Source organism: Bufo bufo, chromosome 4, assembly GCF_905171765.1.
Source record: "Bufo bufo chromosome 4, aBufBuf1.1, whole genome shotgun sequence".
Lineage (NCBI taxonomy): Eukaryota > Metazoa > Chordata > Amphibia > Anura > Bufonidae > Bufo > Bufo bufo.
Window position 1 is genome coordinate 515,494,168 of NC_053392.1, and position 19,392 is coordinate 515,513,559.

At 45.3% G+C, this 19,392-nt stretch overlaps 1 protein-coding gene across 4 annotated transcripts in view; it reads left to right on the plus strand.

The window, feature by feature from the left end:
- Positions 1-661: 661 nt before the first annotated feature.
- The window catches only part of CFAP36 (cilia and flagella associated protein 36), a 56,128-nt gene continuing 37,397 nt past the window's right edge, over positions 662-19,392 (plus strand). The window contains exons 1-7 of one of the 4 annotated variants that reach the window (XM_040429704.1): positions 662-879; positions 8,183-8,247; positions 9,195-9,296; positions 14,850-14,964; positions 16,679-16,766; positions 18,582-18,624; positions 18,709-18,778. In XM_040429704.1, the coding sequence (XP_040285638.1) occupies positions 777-879; positions 8,183-8,247; positions 9,195-9,296; positions 14,850-14,964; positions 16,679-16,766; positions 18,582-18,624; positions 18,709-18,778 (586 nt within the window). In that variant the 5' untranslated portion in view covers positions 662-776. The other 3 variants (XM_040429706.1, XM_040429703.1, XM_040429705.1) reach the window with 3 other exon arrangements.

Sequence of the window (19,392 nt, forward strand, 5' to 3'; positions counted from 1 at the left end):
CTCTCACTGACAGTCTCCCTGCAGTCTGCACCCCTCTCACTGACAGTCTCCCTGCAGTCTGCACCCCTCTCACTGACAGTCTCCCTGCAGTCTGCACCCCTCTCACTGACTGTCTCCCTGCAGTCTGCACCCCTCTCACTGACTGTCTCCCTGCAGTCTGCACCCCTCTCACTGACTGTCTCCCTGCAGTCTGCACCCCTCTCACTGACTGTCTCCCTGCAGTCTGCACCCCTCTCACTGACTGTCTCCCTGCAGTGTGCACCCCTCTCACTGACTGTCTCCCTGCAGTGTGCACCCCTCTCACTGACTGTCTCCCTGCAGTCTGCACCCCTCTCACTGACTGTCTCCCTGCAGTCTGCACCCCTCTCACTGACTGTCTCCCTGCAGTCTGCACCCCTCTCACTGACGGTCTCCTGGCTGTACGTCTTCACCCCGCTGCTCCTGCGGTCTCACATTATGCTGAGTGGGGGAGAACGGGGGGCGTCAGAGGTGCTCCACAGCACAGGGGCCATTTTCTCCAGAGAACTACATCCAGATGTCACACTCAGCTCTGCTACTCGTACAGGTGAGGCCAGTTCTCACAGGGAGTCACTAGGCAGAGACTGCAGGGGGCGCGTTCCCGGCAATGTTTGGTCCACGGCTGTGACGCCAGTCGCCATGGAGACGCCCCCGCCCTCAGCGCGCGCCCGGTCCCTCGCACTTCATCCGGGGTCCTGACTTCAGCGCCACAGCAAGAGGTAGAGGAGGAGTCCGGCGGGCCAGGCCCGGTGTGTGCAATGGCCGAAGACACGGAGTGGGTGCTGGAGAGCGTGCTGGCCTTCCTCAGCTGCCCGGCCTGGACCGTGCCCGTCAGCGGCTTCATAGAGCGCCAATGCTCAGGTACCGGAGCGCGTCTTCCCGTCATGCTTTGCTGGCCTGTAATCTGTGCCTGTGTACAGCTGTGTGCAGTGATTGGTAATGGAGATGAGTGGAGTAACCAGCGCTGTGCCATTTCCGTGCTGATCACTAGGGGCGCACTGTCCTGCTGGGGCACATGGGCCGCAATCAGCCAGAGCCAAGAGCTGCTGCAGCCCCCAGGCCCATGTGTCACATGGAGGGGCAGCCGGGGGCCCCTAGAACTGGCCCCAAGTACAGTTGAAACCAGACGTTTACATACACTATAGAAAAAGACACATAGGCATGGTTTTCTCAATATCTGACAAGAAATCAGAATAAACCTTTCCTGTTTATGGTCAATTACGATTACCATAATTATTATTATTTGCCAAATGCCAGAATAATGAGAGAGAATGTTTTAAGGCATTTTTTATTACTTTCTGCAATGTCTAAAGTTTACATGCACTAAGATCACTATGCCTTTAAACCGTTCTGGACTGCCATATGATGATGTCATGTGTTTGGGAGTTTCTGTTCGTTTGGATGTATTTAACCCTTTCACTACCAGCGCTGTGCAAGCATGACGCGCGTGCACTGGGCGTCATGGACGGCAAGTCTCTGCTGTTTCAAACAGCAGAGACCTGCGGCTAATAATGCAGATCGCGGTAATTAAATGCTTTAGATGCCGTGATCAAGTGAGATCACGGCACTTGAATGCGCAAAAACCCGGACTTAGTACTAAAGCCCCGTGCGGCCAATCGGGACTTCAGTACATGCGCTGAGTCTCTATGAAGAAATTCAGAGCATTAGGCTCCATTCACACGTCCGCAAAATGGGTCCGCATCCTTTCCGCAATTTTGCGGAATGGGTGCGGACCCATTCATTCTCTATGGGGACGGAATGGATGCGGACAGCACACAGTGTGCTGTCTGCAGCCGCAATTGCGGAGCGCGGCCCCGATTTTGGGTCCGCAGCTCCGCAAAAAGATAGAGCATGTCCTATTCTTGTCCGCAGCTTGCGGACAAGAATAGGCATTTCTATGGGGGTGACGGGCTGGTGTGTTGCGGGTCCGCAACACACCACGGACGTGTGAATGTAGCCTTAATGCTGCAATTCTTATTTTGGCCACCAGATGGCAGGCCAACATGAGAAATGAGCAAAATGCAAATAAATGTTTTAAATTCCTTATAGGTCAAAATGAAAAATTCAAAAATATAATTTATAAGGTCATTTATGAGCCTTAAAATGATTAAAAAAAAATATAAAAGTTTAAATCGCACCCCTTTTTGTATAATGAAAAAAAAGAAATACTTAAATAACAATAAATATAAACATCCTGGGAATCTCCGCGACCGAAAACGGCCATAATATAAAAAAAAAAAAAAAATTAAAATAAAAAAATAAATCCAATACGGCGTAATGGAAAAAAGGGTCAAAATGGCCGATTTGCCATTTTTTCATTTCTTCTCTTACCCCAAAAAATTAAATAAAATGTGATCCAAAAGTCATGCACACTCCAGAATGGTATCAATAGAAACTATGAATTGTCCCGCAAAAAAATGAGCCCCTAAACATCTCAGTAGACATAAGTATGCCCTGCAAATTCCGCACATGCGCCATCCATTTTAGTATTAGGCGCTGTGAGTAAAGGACGCTTGCCTGCTGCCGGCTTCACTCACTGCGCCTGTGCCGAATACTAAACGGGACGGCGTAGGCGCGGGATTTGTGGGGCACAGGGTAGACCGAGGATGTCAATCACCTTTACAAGGGCGTGCCAAACGGTGAGAGGACGGAGCCTCTAGGTCAGGGATGGCCAACCTGAGGCTCTCCAGCTGTTGCAAAACTACAACTCCCACTATGCTCAGACTGCCTACAGCTATCAGCCTACAGCAGGGCATGCTGGGAGTTGTAGTTTTACAACAGCTGGAGAGCCGCAGGTTGGCCATGCCTGCTCTAGGTGCTGCAGCAACGCCCCACTAGCACCTAGAGGCTCATTTGCATATTATGAAAATCATTATTTAGCGCGAACGGCGGCCGGCAGGGAGATATAAGTCATACAGTTATGTTCTGCTGACATTAGCACGTCGCACAACGATTTTTCTGATGACAGAAACCCTTTAAATGCACGCCTGAAACACACTGCTTCTTTGTGTAGCGTCATGGGAAAGTCTAAAGAAATCAGCGAAGATATCTGGAAGAGAATTGTGGACTTGCACAAGTCTGGCTCAACCTTGGGTGCAATTTCAACATACCTGAAGGTGCCTCATTCAACTGTACAAACAATTATACGCAAGTACAAACAAGATGGGAATGTCCAGCCATCATACCGCTCAGGAAGGAGACGGGTTCTGTGTCCCAGAGATGAACGTTCTTTGGTCCGACATGTGCATATCACCCCAAGAACAAAAGCAATGACCTTGTGAAGATGATGACAGAAGCTGGTAAGATTGTGTCAATATCCACAGTGAAATGAGTTCTGTATCAACATGGGCTGAAAGGCCCCTCTGCCAGGAAGAAGCCATTACTCCAAAAGAAACCTAAAAAAGGCAGATTAATGTTTGCAAATGCACACAGGAACAAAGACCTACATTTCTGGAGACACGTCCTGTGGTCTGACGAAACTAAAATTAAACTTTTTGGCCATAATGACCATCTTTACGTTTGGAGGAAAAAGGGAGAAGCTTGGAAGCCTAAGAACAACATCCCAACTGTGAAACATGGGGGTGGCAGCATCATGTGGTGGGGTTGATTTGCTGCAGGAGGGACTGGTGGACTTCACAAAATAGATGGCATCATGAGATTATGTGGAAATACTGAAGCAACATCTCAAGACATCAGCTAGGAAGTCAAAGCTTGGGCGGAAATGGGTCTTCCAAATGGACAATGACCGGAAGCATACTGCCAAACTGATAACTAAGTCAATGTTTTGGAGTGGCCATCACAAAGCCCTGATCTCAATCCTATTGAAAAGGCAGGTGCCACCAACAAACAAGGCTCAGTTACACCAGATTTGTCAGGAGGAATGGGCCCAAATTCCGACCAACTATTGTGAGAAGCTTGTGGAAGGATATCTAAAACGTTTGACCCAAGTCATACAAGGGCAATGGTCCCAAATATTACTGAAATGTATGTAAACTTTTGACATTGCAGAAAATAATAAAAATGCCTTAAAACATTCTCTCTTGACTCTTTCTCTCTTTATTCTGGCATTTGGCAAATAATAATAATAATTATGGTAATCCTAATTGACCAAAAACCGGAAAGGTTTATGCTGATTTCTTGTCGGATATTGTCTTTTTATGCAGTGTATGTAAACTTCTGGTTCCGACTGTATCTCTGTCTTCACACACGACCCCACTGCAGAAAAATTTCAACGCAAATCGGGGGCAATTTAACGGCATTGCTGTAGATTTGTGCTGGAAAAAAGTAAAAATTTTTGATGCAAACTGGTTTTCCATAAAACATTTTTCACTACTATTGCTTTTTTTTGGGTGAGTAGGCGAGGCTTAGCAGGAGGCGGCAGATTTAATGGGTGCATTAGATGGGTTATATATACTGGCATGGGGGGAGCGGCAGAAGTAACTCTGTCTTGATGGAGAGTCTTTCCATAGTATGACATAGTTACACTTTAGCAGTCGGTGCATTACTGGAGTCCTCTGTGGAGTCCCCACTGATCGTGTCACCACAGTAGCAGGATTTCTGTGATCAGCGCACCTGTTTATTAAAGGGTTTGTCCATCTTTCCCCCTCCCATGGCCTGCTCCGTCCCCAAGTGTCAACATCGGTTTGATGGCTGCCGCAGCCAGTCACTGTCCGCTGCAGTGAAGCTGATCAATGGGTCACATGATGCAAAGGAGATTGGCTGCAGCGGCCTTCAAACCCGAAAGCCCCCTGAAGATGGAAAACCCCCTTTAAGCTCTGTTTACATCTGCCTTATGATTGCTGTCTCTAATGGAAACCACCACACGGCACCTGAAGGACCCCACTGACCCCTGCATGTGCTCCCCAAGGTTTCTACATTGTGTCTGTTCCTTTGATGGAAAGAATGGCGCTAAAAGCTTCCGGCTGCTTTCTTCCTGGCAAATCTGTGATAGAAACTCTGATGCATAGGTGACGAGTTTTGCTTTCAGCTCTGGAGGACTGAAGTGGCAGTGCCCCTCTATTAATTTATTAATTTCAGCGTACTTGAGGCTGTAGGGAAAACTCAATCTCAGTTTTGGCAGGACCTGCGGACCCCCTGTTGTGTGTGTGTGTGTGTGTGTGTGTGTGTTTTTTTTTTTTTTTTTTTTTTTTGGTGGGGCTAGACAACAAATATCAGGGGCTAGAAGGATCAAGCATGTTGGACTTTCGCATGCCTGATCAACCAAGCCCAGTATACAAGTTCGTATGGGGGGTTGTGAGCAATATCTGGGGCGCTGTATGGACACCTGAACACCTGGTGTCGAGCCCTCTTCGGGTCAAACTCATCCAGACGACTGATCTTGGAGGACTTCTGGTCGCACGTTTAGATTGTGTCTATGGGAACGGGCGTCATTGTGAATGCGGCTCCTGGGGGATGTTTGGCCTGGGAAGATCATTTACTTGTCCCTGTAGTGATTGTCCTGTAATTACTGCTCTCATTTCGCTACATTGACCAAGACAAAAATCATCAATTGATACAGTATTGTAACAAAAATGGCTGTAACCACACCCGGCAATAGTCTCCCTATAAATCATATTTTTTGGATGGATCTAAGATTTGGAGGAGGAAAATAAGGAAAAAAAAATACTTTTCATCATTCTCTTAAGCTCCATCAGACCCTCATCAGATCCCCAAGCTCAATCAGACCTCGGATCGGCGCCCCTTAAAAAATAGATAAATAAACTTGCCTTCCATAATGGAAGCGGTCATTAGCATTCGGACTATATGACGCACTGCCTTTTTTCCCTCACTTTTGGGGGGAAAGTGTGTCTTATAGTCTGAAAAGTACAGTATTTACCACAAGTAAAATTATGCAGACTAGTAGTATATGTGTGGCCCATATCAAAGAGGACCTGTCATCTCTCCTGACATGCCTATTTTAGTAATTACTTGCATTCCCAATGTAATTCTGGAGCATCTATTCTTATGATGTGCCATCCCTCTATGATTCCTGCTAGAACTTATGTATGAATTGCTAGCATTTTGCAGTGAAGGTCCAGATGGGTGTTACCAGTTGGGGGGGTGTCTCCCTGCAGCATTTTGCAGTGAAGGTCCAGATGGGTGTTACCAGTTGGGGGGGTGTCTCCCTGCACAGTCTGGCAGCACTGATTGGATTATGTCAGAGTCACAATGTGCATGTACACCCCCCCCCCCAACTGGTTACACCCATCTGGACCTTCACTGCAAACTGCTAGCAATTCATACATAACTTCTAGCAGGAATAATAGAGGAATGACACATCCTATTCATGAGAATATATTCTCCAGAATTACATTGGGAATGCAAGTAATTACTAAAGCAGGCATGTCAGGAGGCGCTACGTGCTGGTTTTAAACCGCAGTGTACAGTACCTGCATGGTGAATAAGATTTGACTAGTTTCATGTGCACTTTGCAAATTTTTTAAAAAAAATTCTGTGCAGATTTTGAAAGCCACACAGTGTAAAAAAATTTTCTGTGGATTTTTAGTGCAGACTTCACCATTTGCAATCTTAGGCTACATTCACACGTCAGTATTTTTCTATAATCCGATTTTCTGTCCGTTTTTTGCGGATCCGTTGTTCCTGAAAATGTTTCCGTATGTAATCCGTTTTTTGCGGATCCGCAAAAAACGGAAACATGTATAAATTTCAATAAGCAAATAAAGTTGTTTGGATTTCTTTAAAAAAAAAATTAAAAAAAAAAATTTAAATGTAATTTCCAGGAACGGATTCCGTATAAAACGGATGACATACGGAATGACATCCGTATGTCATCCGTTTTTTGCGGATCCATTGACTTTGTATTGTACCAGGATCCGATTTTTCAGGACAAGAATAGGACATGTTTTATATTTAAACGGACATGCGGAACGGAACAACGGAAACGGACAGCACACATTGTGCTGTCCGATTTTTTTCCAGGACCCATTGAAAATGAATGGGTCCAGATCTGGTCCTGATCTGTTCCTGAAAAAACGGACCAGATCAGGAAAGAAAAAACGGACGTGTGAATGGACCCTAAGGGCCCCGTTCACATGACCGTATGTGTGGTCCGCATCCGATCCACATTCTTATTTTTATTTTTTGTACTGCAGAGCCATAGGGGCTCTGTGTGCCGCCATCTAGGGTCCAGGCACATGATCTAGCTGAGGAGTGATGCACACTCACATTTCGGGGACGAAAAGTCTTAAAACTATATGTTACGCATCGCTTCAGGTTCTGGGACCCCTGCCAGTAGGGTAATGTCACAGTAGGGCCCCCTCATGCATTTTCCCAGTCCCTAGAGCAGGGATGGCCAACCTGAGGCTCTCCAGATGTTGCAAAACTACAACTCTCAGCATTCCCAGACTGCCTACAGCAGGGCATGGTGGGGGTTGTAGTTTTACAACAGCTGGAGAGCTGCAGGTTGGCCATGCCTGCCCTAGAGCAATCATGGCAGTGATCACAGCAGGGTCCTCCTCACCTCCATGCTCTCCTCCTCCTCACCTCCATGCTCTCCTCCTCCTCACCTCCATGCTCTCCTCCACCTCCATGCTCCTCCTCCACCTCCATGCTCCTCCTCCTCCACCTCCATGCTCCTCCTCCACCTCAATGCTCCTCCTCCTCCTCCTCCACCTCCATGCTCCTCCACCTCCATGCTGCTCCTCCTCCTCCACCTCCTCCGGCAAAAAGATGCTTAGGAGTAGCCTATTGTTAGGCTCTGCGCATGCCTTCCTGTGCCTGCGTCCCATGCAGTAGTCCGGACAGCGCGGGCACAATCTGCTTTACCATGGCAATAGTCAGTCCTTGTAGTCCAAGTAGGGGCAGGGAGCGGTGTGATCTCGGTGCAGGATACCAGCCCTAGGCCAGACGTGCAGAAGGCTGTGGTGGTGTGCGGCCTTGCAATTAGTTTCAGCACTACGTGGCGGCAGCTGTATAACATCATGCGCTGATAGCCACTGTCCTCCCAAATGTGTATGAACCAAGGGCTCGTGCCCGTAGGCCCGGTCTTCCACATCAGGATGCACCAGTATTATAAATGGTGGGTGGTTTTAGGTTTTGGCGATCTGTCTGTGATCGCGACGGCCTAATGTTTCCGTATGTTCCTCTATCCACTAATATATTGTATGTATTTTCTAAGAAGACTTCCTGACGTTTCTGATTGCAGTGTTTGATGATGAAGAAGAGAATAAGCTGTCGTACACAGAGATTCACAATGAATACAAGATACTGGTAAATATATCATTGCCTCTTATCCAGTAGGAGTGGAATATGGTTCATGGAGTTATTAGGAGCCTAGTTCAGGTTAAAGGTCATCTGTCAGCAGATTTGTACCTATGACCCTGGCTGACCTGTTACATGTGCGCTTGGCAGCTGAGGGCATCTGTGTTTGTCCCATGTTCATATGTGCCCGCATTGCTGAGAAATATGATGTTTTAATATATGCAAATGAGCCTCTTAGAGCAACAGGGGTGTAGCCATTACACCTAGAGGCTCTGCTCTCTCTGCCAATGCCGCACCCTCTGCACTTTGACAGGGCCAGGCAGTGAAAGCATCATCACGCCTGCCTGGACCTGCCAATCAAAGTGCAGAGGGGGTTCACATAGTACAAGTACTAGTATAAGACCTGGTGTAGATGTGACTTCTACTGTGCTATGTGCAGTAAAAAAATAAAAAATCTTAAGAAACCCTCTCTGATGTCCAGTGTGGAAGGTCCTCTTGGGATTGTACAAAATCATAGGGCTTATACTATAACTATATAGCACCCATCCGCAGTATAGGAGATAATTATCAGGTCACTGACTGCTGGGACCCCAACCATGCTGAGAATAAGGGGTCCTGAGCCCACTCTAAATGGATCTGTAGGGGGCATGTTGGTCCACTGCTCCATTCTCTGCTGAGGAGCTGTCATAGACACTGCCCTGTCCCATAGAAGTTCTCAGAATGGTGGGGGCCCCAGTGCTCGAAGCCTACGCCCTCTGATAGGAGATAGATATTAATGTACACATATTACTGGAGCGGAGAACCTCGTGAGAGTCAAACCAGATCTGCCCCAACAACATCTGGTCTTGTGTTATTCCAGGTCACAAAGCAGATCGTTAGATCACGTCTTAGGACATATCATGTGTACCAACCATCTATGTCCCCAACCTTTCTCTGAATTCCTTTAAATTCTGCAGGTGGAAAAGCTCATACAAGAACATCTGAATGACATGGGGATTAGTGAGGAGCAGTTTCAACAAGCATGCTTATCTCCCCTTGCCAATTCACCAGACGTTAAGGTAACAATGGGCTTAGACTTCTCTCCGGCATTTTATAAATGATATGTAATGTCTGCCTTTATACATCGAGGGTTTGACTTTCCCCATGCTGCTGGATCTGTGAAGGGAAATGTACTTACCTGCTCCCTATCACTTGGTTCCAGCTCCATAGGTCCCGACCTGTCTTCATAGCACTTCCGGTCTGTGCGTGTTAACTTCTTGCACGGATGGGGTCACATGTGCCTCTGCTGCCAATGACTGGCCTCAGCAGTAAACTTGTCTCAAGGGGCGTGTCACTGCTGGGTCACGTGACCGCTGAGGCCTGTCATTGGTATAACTCTGTGCACAGGGGTGGTGCTGACCAAGCGCATAGAAACACTATCACCCTATGTGCTCCAGAGGGAGGACGGTATACTACAGAAAGTGGAATGGAGGTTTATTGTGACCAACAATTAAAGGGGTTGGCCACTTTTTGGTTACTGGTGACCAATGTGTATATGGCCTTTACTAATATACCCTTTGTTGATTTTGTGTGCCATGTGCTATACTTCATAAGTCATGTCTTCTTCTTGGACAGATCTTCTGTGCTGTCCGCCTAGAGGTTCTGTCCATAAGATGGGCGCTGATGGAGGGTCTTGTGACCAGACACATCGCACAGCCGCCTCCATTCAAACACACTCCACCAGCACTAAACGCCCAACAGTGTAGATGGCAGGTGCAGTGTATTGGAATGGAGGAGACTGAGGGATTTGCCTGGTCACATGACCCTCCATCAGCAGCCATTGTATGGACAGGACCTCTGAGTGGACAGCACAAAAGACTTGGGCAACAAAGGGACATGGCTTATGAAATAAAGAAAATGATGCAGAATTTCAAGAAAGTCTATATAAGAAAGTGTCATATAGTCATTTTACTTACACATTGGTCAACAGTGACCAGAAAGTGGCCAGCCCCTTTAAGATGCCGCAAGCTGGTAAGAGTACATTGCTGTAAAGACTGCACATGCCAGGAGCCGTGTGGAAAGGAGTTTTTGTTTCCTTTTATTTTTTCAGCTCCAGAACTTTTCTTTTGCTTGTGTACAGATCCTAGTTGTTTATGAGATTATCTTCCTTTTTACACAAACTTGCCCATCCGCTCCAGAGTGACCTGGAATGGCCAGCAGGATCTGCATCTGTTAATTTTGCCACAGGCGTGGCCCATTGCAGGCTAATGGCTGACATGTGACAATCCAGAATAAAAGCTGTAGCATACAGTCAAATCTGGATGGAGTTTTTATTTTTAATTTTTTTTGTCAAATCCCATTCACGTGCATTGCACATGTTCTTAAGTTGCGTATTTTGTTTAGTTCGGATTCTGCAGTGAATCCGCAGCAAATTCTCTACGTGGCACATTGCCTAACCATACTTTTCTGTTAGGCCAACTACAAGTCCGAGCATGAACACTAACAAAACAAAATTAAATTCCACCCTAACAAAGCCAGATTTGAAAGTTTGAAGAGTAACTAAACTTTGATTTAATGTTTTTTTTATTTTATTTTATTATTATTTAAAAAAAAGATGCCCCAAATGTCCTAAAGATATATATTTTTTAACTTTGTTAGGGTACTTTTACACTAGCGTTTTTCTTTTCCGGCACTGAGTTCCGTCATAGGGGCTCTATACCAGAAAAGAACTGATCAGTTTCATCCCCCTGCATTCTGAATGGAGAGAAATCCGTTCAGGATGTCTTCAGTTCAGTCACTGAACACCGCATGCTGCGGTATTATCTCTGTCCAAAATTCCGGATCAGTTGCCGGAATGCTGGCATTAATTTACATTGAAATGTATTAGTGCCGGATTAAAAATACCGCAATGCTGGTTCCGTCCTTCCGGTCTGCGCATGCGCAGATCGGTAAAAATGTAAAAAAAATATATTACGGATCCGTTTCTCCGGATCACATCCGGAGAGACAGATCCGTTCTTGCAATGCATTTTTTAAGACTGATCCGTATCCGGATCAGTCTACAAATAATGTCAGTTTGCATGCAGATTGCCAGTTCCGGCGACGGAACTGCTTGCCGGATCACTCTGCAGCAAGTGTGAAAGTAGCCTTAATTAACAGATTTTGCCTTTATACTAAAGAAATTGACACCCAAAGTCCTGATTTCTACTGCGCTTTAAATTCATTATATTCGCACATCCGTAGTACGGATTCCTTGCACTGTTGCAGTGGGGCCTCCAGTTATTAGTGTATGGGCAGGAGCACACACTGTGCCCCCTGATCTTGGCTGAAGACTTACATAGCACATCAAAACCCTGTGCTGATGTGCTATGCCAGGGTTAGCTGAGCGGAGTGGGGTTCAGCTGAAAGTCCTGTATGTGAGCCAGAGGCTGATTAAGTGCATGATGGACCCGGAGCTGTCTACCCAACTCGGGGCCCTCCCTCCATTTTAGTTTAGTTTTTTTTTCTATATGAAGAGGCTGTGGTGCTTTGTGAGCTGCTGCACATGGGTGCGCCTCTGCCCGCCCGTTTACTCCCCTCCCCTGTCCTTTTCCACTGCGGCTGTGCGGTCCAAATCGTAGCGGGCGCATGCGCAATGCGATGCCCGCTCCTGGCAGGGCATCGTGATACCTACTGCGCATGCGCCCGCTACGATTTGGACCGCACAGCCGCAGTGGAAAAGGACAGGGGAGGGGAGTAAACGGGCGGGCAGAGGCGCACGGAGGGCGGGGTTATGAGCCGTTTAGGAGGTGCTGCCTGGGGCTCCGAGGATTGAGAGACCGTCCTGGGCACTTGAGAGGGCTCATTAACATAACCTTATAAGTTCATTTTCGGCTAAAAGAAAAGTCCGTTTTCTACAACAAAGGTACTGTTTTTAAGTTCTGGGTGGATCATATAACTCTATTTGATCGGTCTAATATGCTGAAATGTGGTGACAGACTCCCTTTAATGCAAATACTTAGGTCAATAATAGTACAGCTCCTGGACAGTGTTTATATTAAATGTGACTATAACCCCCTCATCCTAAAGAGTGCACCCATGTACTGCAGTACATGGGTGTATTCCTATAGATGAGGAGAGGTTCTAGCCATATGTAATATGTATCTGTCCAGGTCGGCCCTTGATCTCCCCTTCTTTATATCCAGGCTGTCACTCATTAAGTCTCAGATAGAGACAGCCCAGTAGTCCCAGGGGAAAGCAGTGCTGACTCGGGGTGCCGGAGGTTCAGTATCTACGAGCAGTTGGTAGTGACAAACGGTCGGGCAACTGACTAAACTGATTGGTGGAGGCGGCAGAGCAGCAGAGCCTGCCGTGCTCACCACCAATCAGCTCAACATACAGGGCAGCAGTGCCGGAGCGCGTCACAGTAGGGGAGGGAGGTGTGGTTCGGAGGACAGCACAGCGTCAGTGCTGCTAAGCAACAGCAGACTGAGCGCTCACACTTCCTATTAAACATGTGTGCTGGCGGCATTTAGCTTCAATGACCGCCGCCCACCCCAGACTTCCTACTAGAAGGCTCCGCCTCACATTATTAACACTGGAGGTGCATCTCTAGATAACAGTCTGCATTGTGATGGCCATATTTCTGGGCACGTTCGCTTTATAATATGCATTGACTTCTTCCCCCCATTTTGGGGGGGAAAAGTGTGTCTTATAAAGCGAAAAATATGGTAAATTATAATAAAAAGTTGAGACACTGCTCACAGTAGTGAGCCAGCTCTACATATGATAGAATACAGCACCACATACCTCTTACTTCCAGTGACATCTCCTGTCATGTAGCTCTTCTCTTTCCTGTTCTCCTCCATTTGCCCCAGAATGCCATGACTAATTATTTCAGCCGCATCTTGTCTCTACAGAGTTTGTTACACAGACATGTTAGATTTCTCATAGTTGGGGTCATTTACCAAACTGATGTAAAGTACAACAGGCTTAGTTGCCCATAGCAACTAATCAGATTCCACCTTTCATTTTCAAAAGGAGCTGTCTAAAATTAAAGTAGAATCTGGTTGCCATGGGCGACTAAGCCAGTTCTACGTTACACCAGTTTAATAAATGACCCCCAAATGTCCCTATAGTGTCTACAGCAATTATAATGTCTCCTAGAGTGCCCCCAGTAATAACATCCTATATTGTGCTCGAGGTAATAATGCCTGTATAGTGTCCCTGAAAAATAATGTCCCCTAATATGTCCTTTTAATAGAAATGCCCCTATAGTTCCTCCCCAATAGCCACATTTCCACACTACCCCCATATAGTAGTTTGCCCCCACACTGCCCCAACAGTATTAATTTCTCCACACTGCCCCCACAGTATTAATTTTTCCACACTGCCCCCACAGTATTAATTCCCCCCACGGTAGTAATTATCCCCCACACTGCCCCCATAGTATTAATTGTCCCCCACACTGCCCCCACAGTATTAATTTCCCCCACACTAGTAATTTGCCCCCACGTAGTAGTTTGCTCCCCATGTAGTAGTTTGCCCCCACTGTCCCTTCAGTAATATTCTCCTGTGCCGCTCAGTAATGTCCCCCCAAAGTTGGCATAAAAAAAATGCAAATAAAAGCTAATACTTACCTGTGTCCCAGTGGGCGCTCAATCATAGGTGGTAGGCAGGTACGCTGCGCACACACGTTAGTGTGCTACGTCCGGGCGCAGACACGCAATGGCTCGCGAAGCCTATAGTGGTGATCGTGGCGCAGGGAACTATGCGCTCCCGTGCCCCACCGTAGTTTGTAGGCATTTGGGTCGGTGTTGGGCCCCCCAACGATGCTGGGCCCGGGGCTACAGACCCAAACGCCCCAATTATAATCCGCCACTGATGTGAGCTTTTAGCAGAGTGGAGCAGGCACGGGCAGGACCGCGATCTCTACAGGGTTCTGATGTGCTATGCCAGGGTATTTGGGACTTTAAATAAGGCTACGGCTTTAAATAAGGCTACACCTTTATTGTTATTCCCTTCCTCCATTATAAGAGCAGAACAACAAAAATAACTGCAGTGCCGAATCCATGGCATACCGGGCACCAAGAGTTCTTGCGGGGCCCCATTGTAGTGGGGTCCATCAGGTTTTACTGGACATTGTAGCCACTCGCTAATGGATGACTATTCTGTAGGTGCTTATAAATGAGATAACCCATCTACTAACGTTTTTGTGCATGGGTGCTTGGGTATTGGGTACCAACAATGTAATGGTCACCAACAATACAGCCTTTCCAGTCATCTTTATCAGTAACTTAGTTATAAATTCTCTGGATACCTGTTCTTTTATAAAATAAAATTCCAGCCTCATGACATTGGCAGCATATTTTGTTTCCGGTCATGACAAGGTAACATATACCGTGTTTCCTCTTGCCGTAAATCTTTCCGGACACTCTTTGAGGGATAACCTAGATTAAGGGATAATACAATTGTAATCCTCCTATTGACCTTAGGTGGGTTAATCTACGTGGAGATCTGAGTGCCGTTGCTTTCTGAACTGCCATAAACTAAGCTTTAATTGATGTGGCAGGGAATTAACAGAGAATAGGTGTAACCTTTCATTTTCTCGATATTTTATGAGATGAAGCTCAGTTGTGTTGTCTTCATTTGTAGATGATCTTGCAATCTGTGGTCGCTGTAGAAGACTTTGTGGTCTTTAAAGAAATGATGCTGCAGAAGAACATAGAGCTTCAGTTGCAAGCAATCCAGATCATCCAGCAAAAGAACGGTAATACATGGAGATTGCCGCCCACTATTTGGCTTTTTTTTTTTTTTTTTCACTTTAGATATACAGTTGCAAGAAAAAGTATGTGAACCCTTTGGAATGATATGGATTTCTGCACAAATTGGTCATAAAATGTGATCTGATCTTCATCTAAGTCACAACAATAGACAACCACAGTCTGCTTAAACTAATAACACACAAAGAATTAAATGTTACCATGTTTTTATTGAACACACCATGTAAACATTCACAGTGCAGGTGGAAAAAGTATGTGAACCCCTAGACTAATGACATCTCCAAGAGCTAATTGGAGTGAGGTGTCAGCCAACTGGAGTCCAATCAATGAGATGAGCTTGGAGGTGTTGGTTACAGCTGCCCTGCCCTATAAAAAAAAACACACACCAGTTCTGGGTTTGCTTTTCACAAGAAGCATTGCCTGATGTGAATGATGCCTCGCACAAAAGAGCTCTCCGAAGACCTATGATTAAGAATTGTTGACTTGCATAAAGCTGGAAAGGGTTATAAAAGTATCTCCAAAAGCCTTGCTGTTCATCAGTCCACGGTAAGAAAAATTGGCTATAAATGGAGAAAGTTCTGCACTGCTGCTACTCTCCCTAGGAGTGGCCGTCCTGTAAAGATGACTGTAAGAGCACAGCGCAGACTGCTCAATGAGGTGAAGAAGAATCCTAGAGTGTCAGCTAAAGACTTACAAAAGTCTCTGGCATATGCTAACATCCCTGTTAGCGAATCTACGATACGTAAAACACTAAACAAGAATGGATTTCATGGGAGGATACCACAGAGGAAGCCACTGCTGTTCAAAAAAACCATTGCTGCACGTTTACAGTTTGCACAAGAGCACCTGGATGTTCCACAGCAGTACTGGCAAAATATTCTATGGACAGATGAAACCAAAGTTGAGTTGTTTGGAAGAACACTATGTGTGGAGAAAAAGAGGCACAGCACACCAACATCAAAACCTTATCCCAACTGTGAAGTATGGTGGTGGGGGCATCATGGTTTGGGGCTGCTTTGCTGCATCAGGGCCTGGACGGATTGCTATCATCGAATGAAAAATGAATTCCCAAGTTTATCAAGACATTTTGCAGGAGAACTTAAGGCCATCTGTCCACCAGCTGAAGCTCAACAGAAGATTGGTGTTGCAACAGGACAACGACCCAAAGCATAGAAGTAAATCAACAACAGAATGGCTTAAACAGAAGAAAATACGCCTTCTGAAGTGGCCCAGTCAGAGTCCTGACCTCAACCCGATTGAGATGCTGTGGCATGACCTCAAGAAAGCGATTCACACCAGACATCCCAAGAATATTGCTGAACTGTGACAGTTCTGTAAAGAGGAATGGTCTAGAATTACTCCTGACCGTTGTGCACGTCTGATCTGCAACTACAGGAAATGTTTGGTGGAAGTTATTGCTGCCAAAGGAGGTTCAACCAGTTATTAAATCCAAGGGTTCACATACTTTTTCTACCTGCACTGTGAATGTTTACATGGTGTGTTCAATAAAAACATGGTAACATTTAATTCTTTGTGTGTTATTAGTTTAAGCAGACTGTGATTGTCTATTGTTGTGACTTAGATAAAGATCAGATCACATTTTATGACCAATTTGTGCAGAAATCCATATTATTCCAAAGGGTTTACATACTTTTTCTTGCAACTGTAGTTTTCAGTTGGAGAATTTTTTTTTGCCTATAGGTGACCTTCCAGAATGCCTGAAAAATGGTGCAGATTTTATTTCAGACCTTGAACAACAGGAAATAAAAATGATCTCTGAAGCTTTAAGGTAAATAGTCAAGATCTTGTCTGTTCTACTATAAATCTATATTGGCTTGGATGATTGGCACTGAGGTATAATGTTGTGCCTACAGATATGGAACAGGGGTCATACATTACAGCTTGGTGTGGTTAAAGTGATAAAACTCCTCCAGCCATTGCACACATAATCTGGCCATACACATCACAAGAACGTGTTTCGGCCATGCCCATATTGCAGGTCGGAACATACAGAGCGGAAAGCCACAGAAGCACTACGGCATGCTTCCGTGGCATTTCGGCCCGTGCCTCCGGAAAAGCATAGAACATGCTATATTTTGTTTTGCCGTGCCTCCATTCAAGTTGAATGGGTCTGCATCTATCAGCGCAGGCCACACTGACAGTGCCCATGCTTTGGCAGGCCTAGTTGACGATCTAATGTGTATGGGTGATTCCCAAGTCTCCCCAACATGGCAGATCATTGAGGAGAAAAGGTTTGGGCAGGATTTCAACATGACCGATCCTTTTGCTGTCGGGAAGATAAGCCACCACTAGAGGTGTCTGGCAGCAGCTTACTCCATTGTCCCTATTGAGAACACGTAGGGATGATATCCTTTGGCTAGCATTAAAGGCTATGGACACCTCTGGAGGTAATAGTTTTTTTGTTTTTTTTTATGATTGCTTTCTACTTTTTTTGGGCTACAATTTTCTCTGCACAGATGTCAGTCTTTGTATTTGCAGAGTAGCCGTCTTTGTTCACGGTGAGTCCCATCTGATATAGAATCTCTGACTGTTTATGTGTAGCCATTTTCAGCCAATAAACACTTATTTAAGCTAAATTAAAATTAGTTAGATAAGAATTGAGCTATAGCGAGTGTTTATGAGCTGTCAGGAATTCAGAGGTGAGTGCTACACATGATCTGGACTCATTGTGAACAGAGAGACTGTCTCTCTGCAAATACAGAGACTGACATCTGTGCAGAGAAAAGGGCTGAACATTTTTAATAAATACCAATTAAAAAAATGTGTAGAGTAAAATTAAATAATAAAACAATTTCTCCCAGAGTTGATCATAGCATTTCATTTTTAAGAGTATATTAGTCCTTCTATTGCTGCTTGTTGAATTTTGGGAGAAGCAGTAGTAGTGTAACCTATGAAAGGCTGCTTGGTTACATAAAGCGTTGGAGGTGCATCGTCTTCATTTGCCATGGATGCCCCTTTTCTGAGTACAGGCTTGCCAGTATCTGTTAATATTGCTTGCGGGGAATTGCCAGCAATTACACTTTTCCCCTTCGTTAGTCTAAGGCCCCATTCACATAACCGTATTTTTAGTCTGCACCTGGTCCACAAAAAACCTGGACAACACACCAAAGAGATACAACAAGTCCATTTTGCAGACAAGAATAAGCATTTTGCAAATAAACAGATGTAACACGGACGTCACACGTATTTTTTGTGGATTTGTGTTTTGTGGACTGTAGAATACATACGGTCGTGTGAATGCACCCTTAAAAAGTTCCAAGTCAGATGAATAAATGACCATGGATTAAGAGCTGCTCGTACTTTTGGCTCTCCCCTAAGAGCCCTGTTGTGCTAGTTGGAAATGGTGTGTACTGATATAGTAACCCCCTCTATACAGCTTGTACTATGTGGATACAGAACCATGCATTGGGTGCAAATTTGGACTAAAGTAGCTTATTGAAATTAGCAGTGTCCTTTAGGAGAGTCACATATTTTATTAGTCAGGCAGTATATCGTGTACTGTAATGATCAGTAAAATGCTCGCTGATCAGCCAGACGGCAGAATTCTCCTTCAGTTATAGAAGATATGCTTGTATTTTTCTAGGATATCAAAGGAGGAATACGAACAGGAACAGCTGCGCAGAAAGGTTGGAAAATTACTATAATTTTTAGGTGCACTTTCTGGACACATCAGATATTTTTGTAACTTTTTATCTCCTTTTGTTTTCTAGGAAAAAAGGGAAGCTAATGTACATAAAAATTTCCCCAAAACGTCCTCACAAGAGAAAGTGACAACTCCAGGTAATGGTAGGACAGTATTATGTAGGTTACCGGTATATATTTTCTTTCAAGCTGTGTTCACATTTGCAGTGGAGGTTCCAGCAAAAAATAAGTTGAATGTCATTATAGTCAATGGGGTCCTATGGTGTCAGTCACATGCTGGATCCAGATATTCTTCAAGGTTTTTTGGGGGGTTTTCACGCCAGAATAGAAACTGAATATGCGCGGCAGATGTGAACATAGCCCAACAGAATCTCCTGTGATCACTGTAGTTCTCTTGTTGCTTATTTCCTCTCTCATGTGCTGATAGCTCTCTATAGGAGCATGTTTGAAAGCTAGCATTCCAGGCTTTCATACAAGCATTAGCCCAAGATAAGCAGGAGATATCGCTGTTAAAAATCAAGTCGGAAATAATTGCGTGTAAAACCTGCTTTTACTTTCACTTTCAGCTGCATCCTGATTTCTAATAGTGATATCTCCCCATGTAGCGAAGATATTGCTGTCATTTTGGTATTGTTTAAAAGCTTGGAATGCCAGCCCATACTGTATTTCTAGCTGCTACCAAATCAGAGATACCAGCAGCTAAAGCAGCCTCTCCCCCACTCCATCCCTTCAGTCTGGAGGAGGGGGAGCAG